The 20,204-nt window shown below is 33.0% G+C and overlaps 1 protein-coding gene across 2 annotated transcripts; it reads left to right on the forward strand.

Annotated features, from left to right (window-relative positions):
* The first annotated feature begins 12,952 nt into the window (after nucleotides 1-12,952).
* LOC123881897 lies at nucleotides 12,953-16,512 on the forward strand. Of its 2 annotated transcripts, none has more exons than XM_045930654.1 (4): nucleotides 12,953-13,524; nucleotides 14,979-15,019; nucleotides 15,422-15,725; nucleotides 15,879-16,512. In XM_045930654.1, exons 1-4 carry the CDS (start codon nucleotides 13,449-13,451, stop codon nucleotides 16,187-16,189), a joined length of 732 nt encoding a protein of 243 aa, XP_045786610.1. In that variant the 5' UTR covers nucleotides 12,953-13,448; the 3' UTR covers nucleotides 16,190-16,512. The 2 variants fall into 2 exon arrangements, with proteins under 2 accessions (XP_045786610.1, XP_045786609.1); XM_045930653.1 differs by having other exon boundaries at nucleotides 12,997-13,524; nucleotides 15,419-15,725.
* The last annotated feature ends 3,692 nt before the right edge of the window (nucleotides 16,513-20,204 follow it).

The raw sequence follows: 20,204 nt of genomic DNA on the forward strand, positions 1-20,204 counted from the left end.
TGGTACAATAATGTTAATTAGTGGTAGGCTTTATGGGATAAAAAATTGGTATATAAATGGCAAGAAGAGAGAATGAATTATTCTTATTAAAAATTTAAAAAGGGTCTTGTTAACATGTGCATATAGGGCACATGATAAGGTATCTTAATATAGAAATTTAACATTTAATGATACAAGACATTTAATGCTTGAAAAGTTAAAATGCACAAATTCTAAGACATAATTTCTATTTTTACTACCTTAACATGTGCCATATATGCACATGTTAACATTCTCGATTTAAAAAAACACAGACTGAATGAAGGATAGTTTTGGAATTAACAAAATGTCAAGCCACTTTTTGACACTTTCTTCGCATATGGATGAGAAATGAAAAGTGGGTGGGGTCCATGAAATTTATTCTCAAATATATTCTCTAACGTTGCATGCTCATCATTCATGCATCTCCCCAAAAGTTTTCTTTGATATTTTTTCGGAGTGTCGAGACTGAAACTTTCTACCTTAGAGAATAGTTTCCTTTTTTTTTTTCGGTTTGTTTTTTGTTTTGATTAGCCTTATAACAAAAAAAAACGAGAGTAAGAGTCTATCTCGTTGCAAAATAAAAAAACAAAATCTCATTATAAAAAAAAAATTAAAAAAATCTCTCTCTTGCATAGTATATTTTGGACTTTTGGTTACCAAACACACTATTAACAAAATTAACACTACAAGGGTGAACTCAAATTTGAGAGTTATATGCTTATATACGATGATAGCTCAATTCTTAAAGGACGATGTATTTTATATTGATCTTAACTGTTGATCAGAACAGGTAGATGGCCAGCTAGCAGTCCGTTGAGCAGGTGGTTGACGGCGGGTCGAGCAGCTGATCCACGGAGGGGGGTTGTACCTGCAGGTGCTCCAATGCCAAAGTCAGACAAGGTAAGAGAGCAAGAGAGATACTAGAGAGAGAAAGTAATTGAGAGAATAAATAGTGTTACCTAGCTCTCCTGTATAGGAGAGGTTATATAGCCCCCAGCTCTGGGCCAAAGGTCCTCTTACTGGGTTGAACTTGCCAAGGCCCAATAAGATGGACTGCCAAGATATCACCCTTAGATAGTGGGTAGAACAGTAATTTGCTCATATTTTGGAGAGGTTCCACCATGTTCTACTGACATGGATGTGATGGGGCAAGCCATGTGGACTTTAGAGGGTATGAAGTGGACTAGTTCTAGTCTAGTCCAGAACATATATGTAGAGGTTGATGTTCGAATTCCAGACATCTCATTTATCCATTTTAAATGTGAAATTTCTAGCTATTAGGTTACCTAATAAAATAATAATAATAATAATAATAATAATAATAATAATAATAATACTAATAATAATAATAATAATAATAATAAAAGATCTTACCACATTTATTAATCAAGTCAGATTATTAAAAAAAATTAGATTAGATATTCCACATGTTATATAACTATTGGCGGGAGCTTTATTTTATTTTCTTACGAAAAATGAAAATTGGACTTGACACAAAGCGACAGCACCAACTTGATGGTCAGTTAAGGCTTCAAGCTAAAGTATCTCCAGAATGGTTATGTTTGATGGTTATGTTCCGTTAATGAAAATTAATTTTACATTGGTATTTTATTGTCGAAATAGATTATTGGCCGGAAATTTCACCTTAATCATGGATAAGTAAAGTGTTTGGGTTCGAACTCCAACTCTTACATGTATTATATGATATTTCTACCAACTGAGCTAAATTCACAGAGACAATTTTACACTGATATTTAATAAGAATCAAATGTTAAAATCTTGAACAGTTTCTCTTTTTCATTATTTTCATTCTTGAGAATCTAATTGTTCAGTTACAGTGGAAGAAGGAGACTCAATATATATTGGTCTTCTTTTCAATACTAGTGAGACTGCCACATCACCTAATTGTAACAAACTCTGTGACACGTCATCACTTATTGAACTAACTCCTAACAAACTAATTACACGTCAGCATAGGTTCTTAGTTTGACTAGCTAATTACACATTTAGATGCAACATTACATAAGTGCTTATATACACTAATATCCCCCCCTCAAACACAAGGGGTTTCATAGCATGAGAACACCTTGAGTTTGCTTCTGATGTCTGCATAATTGTTAGGAGATAGAGGTTTTGTGAGTGGGTCTGCAAGTTGATCAACTGCTGGGACATGAAGAATGTTTAGCTTCTTTGATAAGACCTTTTCTCTCACAAAGTGTATATCTAGTTCAATGTGTTTAGTCCTTGAATGAAGAACAGGATTGTGAGCCAAGGATACTGCACTGAGATTGTCACATAAGAGTGTAGGAATGTGACAGGGGATTTGAAGTTCAACTAGTAAAGACTGAATCCATAACAAATCTGCAGTAGTATTTGCCATGCTTCTGTATTCTGCTTCTGTACTTGATCTAGCTACAAGAGGCTGCTTTTTGGAACTCCAAGAGACCAAATTTGATCCAAAATAAATGCATGAACCTGAGGTGGATCTCCTGTCATCTTGGTCATTTGCCCAGTCAGCATCACTATAGGCTCTAATTGAGAAGGGAGGGCTTGACTTTGAAGGATGTAACAGTAATCCATGATTTTCAGTTCCCTTGAGATACCTTAAAATTCTCTTGACTGCTTTCCAATGAGATTCCAGTGGATGTGCCATGAATTGACATACTTTGTTAACACTAAATGCTATATCAGGCCTTGTTAATGTTGCATATTGTAAGGCACCAACTGTAGATCTGTATAATGAGGGATCCTCCATAGTATCAGTGCCAAATTTACTCAGTTTGCAGCTGCTTACCATTGGTGAACCAATTGGTTTACAGTTTTCCATTTTGGTTTTGCACAGTAGATCCTTTATGTATTTGGATTGATGAAGCAGTATGCTGCCTGAAGTAGAGTGATGTACCTCAAGGCCTAGAAAGTAGTCTACCTCACCAAGTTGTTTGAGAGCAAATTTGATGTTGAGTTTGTGGATGAGATCCTTTATGAGATGTGGTGCTGAACCTGTGATGAGAATGTCATCAACATAAACTAAGACATAGGTACAAGCTCCATTTTGATGATGAACTAGTAGAGAAGGATCACATCTACTCTTGGTGAAGCCCATTTGAAGTAGTGTCTGAGTGAGTCTATCGTACCAGGCACGTGGGGCTTGCTTTAAGCCATAGAGGGCCTTGTGAAGCTTGCACACTAAGTTCTTGTCAGAGCTTTCAAATCCAGGAGGTTGTGTCATATAGACCTCTTCTTGTAGTATACCATTTAGGAAGGCATTGTTAATATCAATTTGCTGAACAGACCATTTATAGGTGACTGCAAGTGTGAGGATGATTCTGATAGTTACAGGTTTGATGACAGGTGAAAAGGTCTCTGTAAAATCAAAACCTGGAGTTTGAAGGAAGCCCTTGGCAACTAGGCGTGCTTTATATTTGTTTATGGAGCCATCAGGATTTTCTTTAACTCTAAAGATCCACTTGCATCCAATGGCCTTTCTATGGGGTGGGAGAGGTACCAGGGACCAAGTTTTGTTATCCATTATGGCCTTGTATTCTGCTTGCATAGCTTGAAGCCAGTGGGGTTCAGCTAATGCACTTTTTACATTGGTGGGTGCAATGTTGGCAGTGAAGGTTTTGGGTTTGAGATTGCCAGTTTTAGTTCTTGTAATCATGGGATGTTTGTTATGCTCAATATTGGTGGGTGAGGAAGAACTGCTGGGTATGTCAGAGTTTGAGGGTGGGGTGGTTGACTGATCATTAAAGTTGGAAGGTATAAGGGGTTGAGTTATCAAAGAGTTGATTTGAGCTATTGTTAAGGGTGCTGTTTTTGATGTTGTGTTGGAGTTAAAACTTGTAATGGGAATAGAGTTATTTTGTAGTGATGTAGTGTCAGAGGTGTTGTCACTAGTGCAGTTTGGAGGGAAAATAGTAGAGTAGGGAAAGTGTGACTCATGAAAAACTACATCTTTAGACACATATACCCTTCCATGTTCATCAAGGCATTTATGACCTTTGTGTTGAGGGGATACTCCAAGATATACACAGGGGCTGGATCTGAATTGAAGTTTGTTTTTATTGTATGGTCTCAGATGTGGAAAACACAGACAACCAAAGACTCTAAGTTGAGTGTAATCAGGAATGCAATTGAATAGTGCTTGATGGGGTGATTTGAATGATGACAGAGCATTAGATGGTAGTTTGTTTATTAGGTGAACAGCTTGGGTGAAGCTATGGTCCCAAAATTTCAGGGGCATAGAGGCTTGTGACAATAGAGTAAGACCCATTTCTACTATTTGTCTGTGTTTACGCTCAACTGTTCCATTTTGATGGGATGTGTGTGGACATGTGATCCTGTGTTGAATGCCTAGTGTGTTCAGAAGTGAAGTGAAAGGCCTGAATTCACCCCCCCAGTCAGATTGGATAGCTTTGATAGAAGTTTGAAACTGGTTTTTAATGTAGGTTAAAAACTGGTTAAATGCTTTTAAGGCATCAGACTTTTGGTGAAGGAAATAGATCCAAGTGTACTTAGTAAACGTATCTACAAAGGCTATGTAATAATTGAAACCATTGTGAGATACAAAGGGAGCAGGCCCCCACAGGTCACAATGAATTACCTCAAAAGGTGTGGTGTAGATAGTGTTAGATAAAGGTGCAAATAACCTGTGAGATTTGCCAATACAACAAGGAATACAAGGAATGACAGTATCTTTATTGGAAAAAGGTATATTACACATATTCAAAACAGTTTGAATTGCTTTATTATGAGCATGGCCTAACCTTAGGTGCCAGATATGAAAAGTGCTATCTAATTGTCCATTGGACATAGCATTATTACATTGAACATTATTATGCAAAACAGAAAAATTACTGAAAGTAGAGCTAGGGGACTTATGCAGAGTAGAGATAGGATTTGAAGACACCTTGTGATTGACATTGGTGTTGGGAGGAGTGAACTTGAAGGGCTTGAACTTGTATAGTCCATCAGATCCAACTGTGCCTTCAAGCAGAGTGTGTTTAGAATCCTGAGATTTCACATAGCAGGAATGAGGGTGAAATTCAAAAAATACATTGTTATCTTGTGCAAACTTACTCACAGATAAAAGATTTTTGGAAATGTGTGGAACATGTAATAAATCATTGAGTTTGAGTTGCACATTAGGGTCATAGGGAGAGTAAAAATTGGAGTGACCTAAAGAGTTAATGGACACACCTTGACCGTTTCCCATTAGAACTTGATCATGTCCATAATAGGGCATGCGATAGCCAATGTTGTTGGGATTGAAGGTAAGATGATGGGAAGCTCCTGAGTCAGGGTACCAGGAAGCAGTAGAAACTGAGTCCATGTCTGGTGTGTTGTAAAATTGGGGTATGGCAAGATGAGCAGTGGGACGAGGGTAGGGATTGTAGTGTAAAGGTCTTGAGTTGTTACCAGCATTGTGACCACGACCTTTAGGTTTAGAGTGAGGAGGTTCATACCTGTACCAGCAAATTGCAGCGTCATGGTTAGATTTTCCACAAATTTGGCATTGAACTTTACCAGTGCTAGGTGCATTTTGAGTCTTGCCACGACTTCTGCCTCTTCCTTTTCCTCGTCCACGGCCACGATTAGTGTTGACATTGTAATGCTCAGTGCCTGATTCTTGATCTTCATATTCCAATTTAGGACTATTGGAATTGGTTTCCACCTGAGCTATGTTGGCAGAAACGCTAGGGTTTGCTAGTTCTTGGCGAAATTTCTCAAATTGAACTTCTTGAAGCAAGAGTAGGGCTTCTACGTTCTCAACTGTTGGTGTTTCAAACCGACTATAAACCATCATTACGAATGAGTTGAATTCTTCTGGTAATCCCTCTAATATCGCATCGACTTGTTCTTGTTCAGAAACAACATCACCTACAGCAATAAGGGAATTCACAATGGATTTAACACGAAGAAGATACTCGTTTACCGATTTTGAGAGTTTCTTGGTGTTCTTGAGCTCAGATCTTAATTGGCGTGCACGCGATTTGAGTACAGAGTTGAAGAATTTGTGAATTGTGTCCCAGACTTCGTGCGAATGCTTGCAATTCAGAACTCGTGGAAGAACACTGTCGGAGATGGTGGAAAGAAGCCACGTGAATAGTGTTTGATCTTTGAAAAGCCACCGTTGATATTCATCGGAATTCTTTCCGTCTAAACGATCGGCGACGGAGGTGTATTGCAGCGGAATCTCTGGATTGACGACAAATCGGTGAAGATTGTGAGCAGTTATGACTCCATTGACTTGTTGATTCCATAGGAGGTAGTTCTTTTCGTCTAATTTGATGGTAAGTGAATGAGTGAGACCTGATTTTGACGAACCCTTGGTGGTGGAGGGTAGATCAGTGGTGGCGATGTCTTCGGAAGCGTTTGCAGATGGAGTTTGTGGTGGCTCCATTGAGGAAGACGACGCGAGTTGATAAGTAGTGCGGAAGCGAAAAAAAAATGGTTGAACCTTAAAGGCTCTGTGATACCATGTTAAAATCTTGAACAGTTTCTCTTTTTCATTATTTTCATTCTTGAGAATCTAATTGTTCAGTTACAGTGGAAGAAGGAGACTCAATATATATTGGTCTTCTTTTCAATACTAGTGAGACTGCCACATCACCTAATTGTAACAAACTCCGTGACACGTCATCACTTATTGAACTAACTCCTAACAAACTAATTACACGTCAGCATAGGTTCTTAGTTTGACTAGCTAATTACACATTTAGATGCAACATTACATAAGTGCTTATATACACTAATATCAAACATTTATTTTATGTCATACTATTTCCTCTTTAAATAATTTTTTTATGCACTAAGTTTAATTAATTTTTTTATCTTAGTAGTTTAATACTATTGTCCTACTTAACAATTCATCATTTGACCTGAAACTTGTCTAAAGTTACCGACTTAGTGTTTAGTTTAAAATTTATTTTGACAGCAACCTTAGTTTTAAAATTAGAAACCGCGAGAATGTGTCAATATAAGACACAAATCTTATATAGTTTTAAAAGATCGATTAGATAGAAAATCAAATTTTTTAATTAGAAAAAATAGAAAGATAGATGTGAATAATATGATATGGGATGAACACGTAAATAGATGCTGGCACTTAATCTCTTTCGTGCCTAACAATGTTTTAGGATAAGATCTGGTTTACCTAATTGATAATATTATACTCCCAAAACCAAAAGTACATACTATTCCTTAAATCTAATTTTCTTTCTTTTTGACAGATTCTAAATTTAATTCTAATAAAACCAACGCTGGGATTAAAATATAAAGAAGGGAATTGTATTTTTTAAAAATTATTCTATTTAATTGTCCGTAAAATCTTAGACAGTTCAATTAACAAATGTCAATATTTAGTCTAAATGCTTGTAACTAAATTTGAATATGAGATCTCGCAGTCGTGTGTGAGATGTTTTTATTATAGTTATTACTTCGTCCAAGAGAAAAAAAAGTATGATACTTAATAATAAAAAAATTATATACAAAATAAAAAATATTTTTTTTAATAAAAATAAAACAGTGATGGGTAAATAATTTGAGACTGCCAGAAAGGCTGATTGCTTCATTGCTTGTCAGTATGTTACATAAATATATTATTTTTTTGACAGTCATAAATATAAATATATTGTGTAGCTAATTAATGATAATTTGGACACTATGTATGGATTTATTTTGATGGAAATCTAGCTCAAGGTTGAGGTGACCAAATGGAGTGGACATGAAGGCCTTTGAGTTTATACACACATACATACATCAAACCCTTATCCATTCCTCAAGATAATTCATCAATCCACACCCTCCAATCCATTACTACTCCTTTGCGTGTATCAATTAAATATAAGTGCCTAATTAATCAGATGTGATTAAAAAATTATGATACTCTTATTCTGGTCAAAATTTGATTATATATTGAAATTTGAATTGCATAATGAAATGACCTTTCATACTTGTTTTAGACAACTTTTTCACATATAAAAACTATACTAGTATATAGTATAAAATAACTACCTACATTATTCAATTAAAAACGTTGAATTGTGGGAGTAGATAGAAAGTAGTACAAATTTTAAACGTGTCGCCTATATTGTGGAAACTTTATTATAATATATTTTTCCGCATGTCTTGGCATGATGATATTGTATGTGTTTGGTTCTGCGGTGGATAAAATTGATTTTGATAGAATTGAGTTTGACAGAATTGATTTTGATAGAATTGAGTTTGATAGAATTGATTTATGTTTGGATATATTCATACAAAAGTGAGTTGAACAAATAATTTGAGTGTAAAAATCAATTCTAAAATGAGAAGCTACAATTTCTAGCTTCAAGTAGAATCCATTCTGGAGGCAGAATCAATTCTAGTTTTGAGGAACCAAACAAGTCAGAATTCATTCTACATGTCCAGAATCAATTCTGGCTGCTCCAGAATTGAAACCAAACATACACATTGTATATTAAGCTTTTGTTTTGTTTTTCTTGTTCTTTTTCAGCTGTAAAAAAATATTTTTAAATATAAAAAATGAACTAATTTAAATTGTAAGAGATTTGAGTTTTTAAACAAATTATTAGAAGTACGATTAATTAATGACTCTTGCGTATATAGTAAAAAGTTTAGTTGAAAAGAGTGAAACCACTTTGTACATCCCATTAAATTCTTTAGTGGAAAATTTCAAAGTTCATGCATATAATAAAAGCTATAACATGGTATACAAAAGAAAATGCATTTTCTTGACACCGAATATTAAATGACCACAAGCTCCCTTTCTTTGTAAGTTGTTTATTGCTTTTAATTACTACAATACAACAATGTCATGTCACAGATTCACGAACACTACGAAATTTCGTTCAAGCTATAGTGTTTGAAACGTATGATGGAATGGAATGGTTTTTACTCGATCACTCAATAGTAAATTAAAACACTTAATTTGATCCTAGTAAAATTGTACTCCCACTTCCAAAAGTCTATTTTTGTTGCTGTTATTATTATTATTTTTTTAAGGGTTATGTTAACTTGTGCCCTAAGGGCACATGTTAAGCTACCTAAAAATAGAAATAGAGCATTTAATGATAGAAAACATTTAATGTTTAGAAAATTAAATACACCACAAGTTCAATAAATTTTTTCCACATTTATCTTCTTAACATGTGCCCTTAAGGGCACAAGTTAACATTCTCATTTTTTTAAATCCATGATTTAGTCAACCAAAATTTAATAATAAAGAATTTTACTATTCTACCCATTTCAAAGTGGAGTTTTAGATTGGCTCAAACCCAATTAACATTCATGTGACTATATAATCATCACATTATCACATATCAAAGTATGACTCATTCTAAATCTTTCGGTTAAATAATATAGTTGTTATATTAGTTAGCAGTAAGAGTAGTTTAGACTTTTCTATTTCCTTCATATATATTCTTATTGTAAGACTATGCATTTAAGCTTTGTTCATTGTAATAACCACATATTTATTAGATAAATTTAGATATTAGAGCGTTTGCAAATACACTCTCACTATTAGATATCATATCCACCATGAATTCCGATCAAAGAAGAGTAGCACGAAAAATCACATACCTTACAAACTACTATAAATATTAGTATGATCTTTTTAGGTATAAATAAACTCTCGTATTTCACTTAAATCATGCCTACGCTATACTCACTCCTGACATAAATATAAATAAAAAAAATACTTCAAATTTTGGTCACTATTATAAGCAAAAATTAACTACTTTTAAACTAATTAATACTACTATTCATAATATACTCTTATTTAATTCTATTTTATTTTAGGCATTTATTTCACGTTTACACTTTTACACTTTTCAAAATGGGTAATATAGTAAAGTTAACTCGTGTTTTGCATTAAATCAAGAAAAATAACTACACTTAACTAAATTTCTTAAACACCGTGTAAACAATTTTCTTTCTTATATTTGTGTCTGGAGAGAGTAGTATCTTACTTTGACATAAAAGTGTCTTTACATGTTCACCATTTCACTTGAAAATGAAGTGAATAAAAAGTGGATCGGAAGATGTTTTTGAACAAAAAAGAAAGAAAGAGAAAAAGAAAAAAATTGAAGAATGAAGGGGAAAAAGTGGAAGATTACATATTTATCTTTGAAGATTTCTCTCTCCACCCCTGCATTTCTTTTCTAATTGTCGTTTTCCAATTTTTCCTTGAATAAATATTTTGGAACACGTTTTTTTTAATCTTTTTTGCTTTAGGAAACAACTCTGGAATGTGTTTTCGGAAATTTTCCCAAATTTAAAATAGAAAAATTTCAGAAAACGCGTTCTGAAATTTTTATACAAAGACAAAAATGAAAAAAAGGGGTAAAAAAACACGGGGGTGGGAAGAGAATTTTTTTTATCTATGAGGATATGCAATCTAATGAGTTATTTATTTCATTCATAATTGGGTATTTGGGCCTAGTACTGAAAACTTAATATGGGTCTTTTGGGCAGAAAAGTTCTTTCCCCCGAGATTCTTTTCTCCCCCCTCTCCCTGAAAAGTTTTTTATTGCCCGTGCATAAAATGTTCGGAAAATAATTTTTGAATTTTTCTAGTGTAAAATTTTATTTTCAAAGACAATTATTTTTTGAAAAATACGTACCGAAATTTTTAGCAAGGACAAAAAAGTCTTTTTAGGAGGAGAAAAAAGTCTGGGAAAGGAGAACTCTTCTTTTGGGCATTTGGGTCTAGTCCTGAATGAGAATGAAAATTTTAGCTCTTTTAATTTTTCTCTTGTCTCAATACTATATTCTTTTAATTTTAGCTCTTTTTTCTTTTTAACAAAATTTTAGCTCTTTCTTAATACTATAATGATTTGAGTATGTGTTCTGTTTGGTAGAAGAAAAAAATCAAATAGTTAATAAATTAGTTTACAGCGGATGAATTAATAACAAATAATTTATAGTTTATATACACAGTCAGTGTAAAACTATTTTACACATGCGTCCGATAATATACCAATACATGTATTGCGTTTTTTTTTTTTTGGTTTATAACCATCTAGTTTCGAGGTGAAGAACATAGAGTAATAACAAGAAAATAAATGAGACCCACACATGCAACACCATAAGCTCCACCGGACACTCGTTCCATCGCCGTAAAACTGAATCAAGATCGTTCACAGTCAATGGCTTTACGACCCATTGTGTTGACTGTTCCCACCGCCACAATTAAATCCACAACACCATCAACAGTAGAATCGGCCAACAAAACGGAATTTCTAATGCGGGCCAATAACTCCATCTGCAATTTTATGGCTCCGACGGAGGGCGGATGAGACGGCAGACGAGATATAACCTGAGCATTAGCCTCTGTCGTTGGTGCAGAGGAGACTTAGAAGGGAACAAGATTATCTGGATCTAAAAATTTTCTTTTAGTTTTTATTTATTTAAGGCTTAAATATCACATTAGTCCATGTATGTTCCCGGTTTTTTTTTGTTTTAGTCCATGTATGTTTTTTTTTTTTTTAAAACAGTCCCTGAATGTCCAATTCCTTTTGGTTTTCGTCTCACCCCTCTCAAAAATATTGATGTGGCTAACGACATGACATGTGGCATGCTGACGTGGCAAATGAAGGACCAAAACAAAAAAAAGTTATTATTGAAGGACCAAAACTAAAAAATAAAGTTTAAAATCCCTAAAATTTAAAAAAAAATTGTTTTTACTTTAACGTTTTTTAATTTTAAAAATAAAAAAAACAGTTATTTTTTATGTAAGACAAGTTATATTATTAACAACTTTTAGTGCCTTAATGCTCACTTGTTATTAGTTTGTGCAATATTAAGGCTCCGTTTAGATTAGCTTATTTTTGAGCTTATTCAAACAACTTATACAATATAAATTAGGCTTTATGCTATTTTATAAGTTCACACGAGTGAAAATTGTATTTTATAAGCTATTTTATCACAAATTACCTTGACAAACTTATAATACTCCCTATTAGTGAATTAAAATAAAGGTATAATAGGAAAATAAGGTGCAAAAATACACTTTCTTAATATTATTTTTTTTCTTCTAAAATGTCAAGTAATTTGAAACGGAGGGAGTAATACATAAAAATTGCATAAGCTGTTTGCATAAACTCAAAAATAAGCTAATTCAAACGGGGTCTAAGTTGATGTGCAATTTTAAGCATAGTGTCATTATAGCCAGATTTTTTAGAATGTCCTAAACCAATTTTAGCACATTGTGAACAAGTTTTTACACTATAGACTTATGGATTTTAAATTTTAGCACCCTTATATATATATATTTTAAATTTTGTTTTCTATTTGAAAAAAAAAATTGGTTTTTTTAAAACTAAAAAATGTTAAAAAATTGTTTTTTTTTTTAAAAAAATAAATTATTTTAGGGATTTTGTTTTTTTGGTTTTGGTCCTTTATTAAATATTTTTTTTGGTTTTGGTCCTTCATTTGCCACGTCAGCATGTCACATGTCATGTCGTCAGCCACATCAGCATTTTTGAGAGGGGAGAGACGAAAACCAAAAGGAATTGGACATGCAAGGACTGTTTTTTTTAAAAAGAACATACAGGGACTAAAACAAAAAAAAAAGGGAAAATACAGGGATCAATGTGATATTTAAGCTTTTATTTAATTACATCGATGTAAGTTAAATAAATTTGAACCATTGATAAGTTTGATTTCCATGTGTCAAATATGTAAACTATGGCCAAGAAATTGTTCCACCCAGAAATCGAACCCAGATTCTCGCGAAATCCGTCATTTTTGGTGGAGTTCATTAACCACTTGAACCAAACAACTTGGTTACTGTGTTTAAGAACACATAATATGTCATTTCATTAAAAAATGTGACAACATATCATTGAATGCACATATAAAAAGACTCTATACAGTGCACAACAATTAACCTCTTACATATGAAATCAACTTTTTTATTTTAGGCGAAGAGAGTACAATACAACACAATAGTATGGTGTTCCTCTTTGCAGTTGGAGTGAATAATTAATCCCCAAACTAAACTAGTCACTCACTCACTCCAGAATTTTGATGAATACCATTGCCAATGCCATAATAAACAAAAATCTAGTAACATGTTACATATCCAGTTACAGAAAAAGGTTGTTTATGCTTTCTTAGCCTTCTCAACACTACTATGATGACGTGTTCCTGTCAAAAAGACAATCCACTCCTCTTTCTTTCTACATGTTTTTTCATTCATTTGACACCAGAAACAAAGACACAACAACAACACAACACAACATAATAACATAAACAAACACATTTCTTCACCGTTCATTCAACCCATCATAAAATAAAATAAAAAAGCTCTTTTATAAACTTTTCTTGCTTTTTCGCCGCATAGCCACAAATATAGCAAACCCCATTTGGTGATTCATTCTCAACCATCAAATCCCTTTTTCATTTTCTTAATCAAATTAATGGGTAAACGCAAACGAACTTCTGATTTCACTCATTCCCATAGGGATCATTATCCTCCTTCCTCTTCTTCTTCGGGTACGTTTTTTCCTTTAATCTTAACTGATTTTTAACCAGAGGAAATCAAGGAAACCAATCATCTTTGTTGACCCTTTTCTCAAGATTTTAATTTGGTTTTAATGGGGTTTCTGGGTTTGGTTTTTAGCTTAAAAATTTTAGATTTTGATTCTTTCTATTAACCCCTTTTGAAGTTTTTTTATATATTTGTGCTTGATCAGAGTATCTTTAAAAATTTAATGGAAGTGGAGTTTTCTGAATCTAAGATGAGGGATGATACATAAATGTAAATCGATTTTATTTATTTACTAGCAGGCCAGACAGGCGCGTTCCGCGCCTGCCTGTGTCTAACTTATGTAAAAAAAAAAACTCTTATGTTATGAAATTAAAAATCAGAGATTAATAAAGTTTTGCAATTAAAAAAAGTACCTTATTTAAATTTCTGCAAGAATTGTGATAGTTGGAAGACCTTAATAAGAAAGGACCATTGTGTTATTTGAATTTAAAATTTGAATTTAAATTGAAGGGTAATTTGGACAATATAAAAAATCCAGCCCAAACTCACCTATCCTTTTTATATATTGTTATAGATTTATTTATTTATTTATTTTCTGAGCAGATTTTAATGCGTTTTATTGCCTCATGCAATTGACATAGCTAAGCTAAGTACTATTACACATTAAACTATGGTCAGTTTTTGGCATTTAGTTAGCATATAACCGATCTGAGAATGTTTTATTATCCTTTTACATCATCACATTGCGTATTCAATTGCTATGCTTTATAAGTATGGACTAGGTGGGATTGAAACTTAACCTAGGTAGATTGACGATTCAATTGAAAACGTGTCCGGTGTTCAACACTGAGATATGTGGTTACATTTGATCATTTTTATTTTCTTGTTCACATACCAATGTGGAGTGTATATGGTGTTTGTGTGTGCTTCATAACCAATTTGAGCTGGCTAGGACATGTGTGTCAACAGATTATGTGATATAAAAGTGAAGTTACAATTTTGATTTTGAAGTGATGTGCTATAATTTGCATGCTATAGTGTACAGAAAGGAAATGGTCGGTTTTCAGTTTTCATTTTCTAAAATATACGTTCATTTTAAATTGATAACAAGGAGATGGAAGACTCGTGCGTCAATAATTGTAATAGAGAGAAGGTGGAAGGGAAGTTAGGAATAATGTGTTTTTAGAAACAATGTCTTGCCATTTTCAAAATTCCTGAAAATGCTAGATATATTTTCGAAAATTGTAAATTAAAATTGTGAGGAAAATATGTAATTTGTATTCTCTCATGTTTATTAGTTGAAATGAAAATGAAATTGGGAAATATAGAAAGTAAACGGGCCCTTATTTTATGTTTTCCCTTTCTGTTATTTGTTTTTAGTTAGTAGGCTTTATGATTTGTGTGATTGATAAACCATATTACTAAATGATTGTTGTCGTTTTTATCAATCCTGCAAAAGCAATTCAATGCTCTTCGAGGATGGAGCTGTTGTCAGACGAGGTTGGTTTTCTTTTCTCATTCTTTCAATATAATGAACTAAAAGTTCCTCAATATTACTAGTTTACATGGCTTGTTCATAAGGCCATACATGAATAAACGTGCACAGTTAAATAATGTAGACATCTGCTTAGCTTTGGAAGTAATATGGAATTAATTCACAATTGCTTCCTTTTGATCTTTTTTAAAAAGTTCGGGAAGAGGAATTCATTATTAATAACGGTGACACTAATGACGATTTTACAAATGTCCCATGTGAGATTTGAACCATGTTCCTTGAGGTTACAAAGTCAAGTTCTTACTGTTGAGCCGATACCTCTTGTACATTGCTTCCTTTTGATCTAATTGCGCACATAATTGATACTTGATAGGATTAACTTATGTCCTTTTTCTTCTTTCTAGAAGCCTTCATATTCAGGCGACCAAGGTACACTCGCTCTGCCATCTGTATTGGATATAACAGATGGATCTATGAAGGTACTTAATACACATCCATCTATGGCGCATCATAATCATCATCCTCAGAATCTTGGTCGTTCAATATTTTTGAAACGATCACGGTATTACTATGGTCACCAGTATTCTCGCCGCAACTCTGGCAATCATTCCAATGCCTCTTCTTCTCGTAGCAAGGGTACATCCTCGTACGATGACAAGCTTTCTTTCAAGGTGGTTCCTCAACCCAACTCGGCACCCAGACAACATACAGGTGTGTCTTTTATGCTTATTTTTTGCTCCACAAGTTAAAAGCTACTTTACATTCTTTACGCTTTGAGAAAGAAACTCACTCGATACTAGCGTTGAATTTTACTAGGAAGATTGATTATTCAAGTTTTTCTTGTGCATTTTCGATCTATTTTAGAATACAGAGAGAAGGCATTTTCTAGGCCAGAGAGAATCAGGTCAAATTCTTTCACAATGGATTCCGTATCACCGGACATAGTGAAGATGACTTGCATGATATGCGAGAAGCCACTGAGACGGAAATTTAATTTTATGGGGAATTCACTATCTTGCAATGAGCTTGCAGTTGTAGCAGTCTTAGTATGTGGTCATGTTTATCACGCTGATTGTCTCGAGCAAAGAACTAGCCTCGAAGAAATGCGCGATCCGACATGCCCCATGTGTGCAGGTTTACTCTTACAGGATCATGAATGTAAAGAACAAGAATAATTTTCAAGTAGATGAATGTTACATTACAACTTAACACTTCTATGGAAGAATAACAAAAACTGAAAGATAGGTCATTTTGCTGCAAATGGACTATGTAGCTAGGATGAAGATCCTGTTGACTATCAGGAAAAGGATCTCTGCATTGTCTTGAGAATTTGCAGATTTAGGGAGAGTTTATGTAATTTCCTTTAATACTTAAAAAAAAATATTAACTAGGCACATAGTGTGTTGTAATATTACTGTATAAAAGCTGACCAATGATGCAGAAATTGTAGTAGTTGTAAATGTTTTAGAATTTAAAAGATATACTTGTTTGATCTCCACTCTTCATGCATACCATATTTCAATTTTCAGCTAATGCATACTTGATTAACCTATATATGCTAAATGGTTGCTATTGACATGGCTCCATGGTACAAATTGAAGTGAGCTACTGAGGCAGAAGAACCAAATTGTACAAGCTAATGCCATGAAGACTAGAATCAATATATAAACAAGGCTCCTCTAAAGTGAATTTTTCACTTTTGGGAAGTGAGTAATATATGAATCGATCGTCGTTATTATAAGCATATGCATAAGAAATCATGAGCAATTACAACATCAACTCTTGATTTTCTTACTTCAGTAACTACTCACTTTAGATGAACAAATCCATAATCAATTTATGTATGCAATGTGGCAGACCTTCGTTTATATGAAGACAACTATGATATAAATTTTTCCAGGTCATAATGAAACATTATTATTCAAACAAACTACTCGTACTTGGCAAGTTTTTCCAGGTCATAATTTTGCCAAGTAGATATATATTATGCTCACGACACCTCATAGACAAAATGAAACATTGAATACGCCGTTCTCGTGAACATAATTCAGTTTATAGGGACATTGAACTGAAGTTTGAACATGGGATTTTCCATTTATTCACAAAAAAATGATGTATTTGGTCTATATTTTAGACTAAATATATCTATTTTCTAATGAATCTAATAAAACTACTTTTGCTTACATATGAGGTTGGAGGGAGTATGCTTCTATGAATCAATGCTTCTATTATGAAACTACAGCGCCGGACGGTCCCTTGGCCAACCAAAGTTATGAACACACACACGCACTAGCTATACTCGACCACAATTACATATAGACATAACAGCTCATTCATTAAAAAAATACTCGTATTATGAACTTATTTTATCGCAGTCTTTCTACTTATGTTTCTTAAGGCAGCAGCCTTTTGATCATGTTAACCATCACTCACTCTATACCTTTGATTCATATTGTCTTATTCAGTTGACAAAATAAAAAGTATTCTAAATATGTGTATATATTTTTTGAAAAAAAAAAAATTTGTTTAATATGTGAACATGTTTTTTAGTCATTTTCAGTACGGATGACAGAAAAACCTAAATTCAAGAGATCCACGTGAACCCAAACTCAAGTCAACGGGCAAAACTCGATTTGACTGGGTTTGAGTTTGGATTCGGGTGACACCCGATAATATGGGTGTGGGTTTGGTATCGGTCAAACTCCCACCCGAAACCCATACACCCACCCGAAATATTTTATAATTACCCCATAGACTCCCTCAATTTTCTTGGAATACCTTAATTTTAGCTGTAATTTAATTTCTTGAAAGTCTATGTTGTAATTTCTTGAAAGTCTACGTTTGAATTTTCTTGGAAAGCCTTAATTTTAGTTGTGATTTAATTCAAAGTCTATGTTGGAATTTAATTTCTTAAATTTGCAAATTATTTTCAAATGCGCTGCGGGTTTGGGTGGAAAAAACCCGAACTCAATGAGTGTAGGTGTGGGTGTTGTTTTGCCACCCGGACAACATTTGGGTTTTAATTTAGATGATAATTTTGGGTGTGAATTTAGTAAGTGTCAAACTCACACCTATTGGCGCCCGTTGCCATCCCTAATTTTCAGGTCAAGGGACTACCTGGTAAATATATAAACATAAACATGGAATATATTCTTAGGCGCAAATGCATGTATTTTTTGGATTTAACAAATAATGGCAACTTAGTCAACATAGATAAAAAAGCAAAAAAACAAGTAATGCCAACTTTTTTGCATTTGCCCCACAAACATCAGCATAATCCATTATTCCAATGGGATATTCTTCACCTCTCCCTGAACAATTTATTACTCTCCGTTCCACAATGAGTGAGTCGGTTTATCGTGTCACGCATGTCAATATATAATTTTGATGATTAATATTTTTAATTGTAAAATAGTAAAAATTATAAAAATATGATATTTTGAAAATACCCATCGAGATGAATCCAACATCTTATATGCTAATATTTGTTTTTATTTATTAATAAAAAAATAAAATCAAAACAAGATATGTAAATAGTACATATAGTAAAAAATGACTCACTCATTTTGGGACGGAGGGAGTATTAGTTAAGCCCCCCTTGTTTTTTTTTTTGGACCTAACCCTTTACCCCATTGTTTCTTGTTAATAATACATTACCATATTTCTATTATTTATATTTAGTAAAATATTTTTGTCAAAAAAAAAGATTTAGTAAAATATTCTTATACACGTAAAGTACAAATGTTTCATACTGCACTCCAAAATAAACTAAAAATAATATTGTATTTGAGTAAAATAAATTTTGAAAAAAATGCGACAACAAATATGTAGTTGAATTTTAATAACTCATCATTTGTGCAAATATGTTTGGATCCTCTCCTTATGTTGAAAGAAAGACAAAACATTGAAGAGAGAAAAAGTAAGAGAGATAAAGAATAATGATTTATGTAGTTTAATTTAGTTAATCACTGTAACTATAGGGTTTAGATAACTCAATCTTTTAAATTTTTGAAATAATAATTTAGTCTCTTAAATTAATTTAGCAGCACACATTTTAATGTTATATACTACTTGTCTTGATGCAATATAAAATTGTTCAAAACAGTATGAAGATATTTTTCATTGATTTTAAATTTTTGATGAATGCTTTTCAAAAAGATGGTTTTTCTTCTTTGTAAGATAAAATGAATTAAGTCTATGTTTGTTTTTGGCGGTGGATATACAAAATAAATTGACGACTATTACGAAGTTACAATTTGTAGTTTCTCGATTTTCATGTTTGAGCTGTTTTGAAACGTGAGAAAGATCCGGTAAAAGCCAGAACAAACATACTACATATAACTTTTAACTTCTAAACTTACCACTACCATGAAGCTATAACTTTTAACTTCTCTCTTTTCACGTTTGATTTGTCTTGAAACGCGAGAAAGATCCGATAAAAGCCAAAATAAACAACATACTACATGTTTGTTTTGACAGTGGATAGTACAAACTAAACTCACGATTATCATGAAACCACAACTTGTAGCTTCTCTATTTTCACGCTAAATTTGTCTTGAAACGCGAGAAAGATCCGATAAAAATCAAAACAAATAATTCTATTAATGTTCTTTAACTTCAAGAATCATATATTAATTCCCTCAACATTATGTACCACAATCTTGTTTGAGATAATGTGAAACACTTAATAATAAATAGGCTTAAATGCAGTTTTACCCCATCTATTTTGAATAAATTGGAATTTTGCCTCCTATTTCACTAAAACGGTAATTAATTTATCTATGTAACTCCAAATTTAGTGGAGTTTGATTATGTGAAAAGTTAAACTCGATTATGGTCATTTTGGTACCAGTTTGGTGAATTATTGATCAAAATTGAGTTATGTGCGAAGCTTTGAAGTTGAGGCTCCGAAGTAAACTGATACCTCAATTTTGATCAATAATTCACCATACTGGTACCAAAATGACCGTAATAAAGTTAACTTTCCACAAAATCAAACTCCACTAAATTTGGAGTTACATAGAGAGATTAATTACCGTTTTAATAAAATAGGGGCAAAATTCTGATTTATTCAAAATAAGGGGGTAAAACTGCATTTAAACCTAATAAATATATCTATTCATTTTCGTGAACATAACTCAGTTGATATATAGAGATATTGTATGCAATATGAAGGATCAAAATTCATTT

This window comes from Trifolium pratense, linkage group LG4 (assembly GCF_020283565.1).
Source record: "Trifolium pratense cultivar HEN17-A07 linkage group LG4, ARS_RC_1.1, whole genome shotgun sequence".
NCBI lineage: Eukaryota > Viridiplantae > Streptophyta > Magnoliopsida > Fabales > Fabaceae > Trifolium > Trifolium pratense.

Excerpts from the sequence above, each read along its gene's own strand:
- LOC123881897 (XM_045930653.1), top strand. The coding sequence starts at position 13,449 with ATGGGTAAACGCAAACGAACTTCTGATTTCACTCATTCCCATAGGGAT. Across the intron at positions 15,020-15,418 it reads TGGAGCTGTTGTCAGACGAG|AAGCCTTCATATTCAGGCGA; the intron begins GTTGGTTTTCTT and ends TCTTCTTTCTAG. Across the intron at positions 15,726-15,878 it reads GGCACCCAGACAACATACAG|AATACAGAGAGAAGGCATTT; the intron begins GTGTGTCTTTTA and ends GATCTATTTTAG.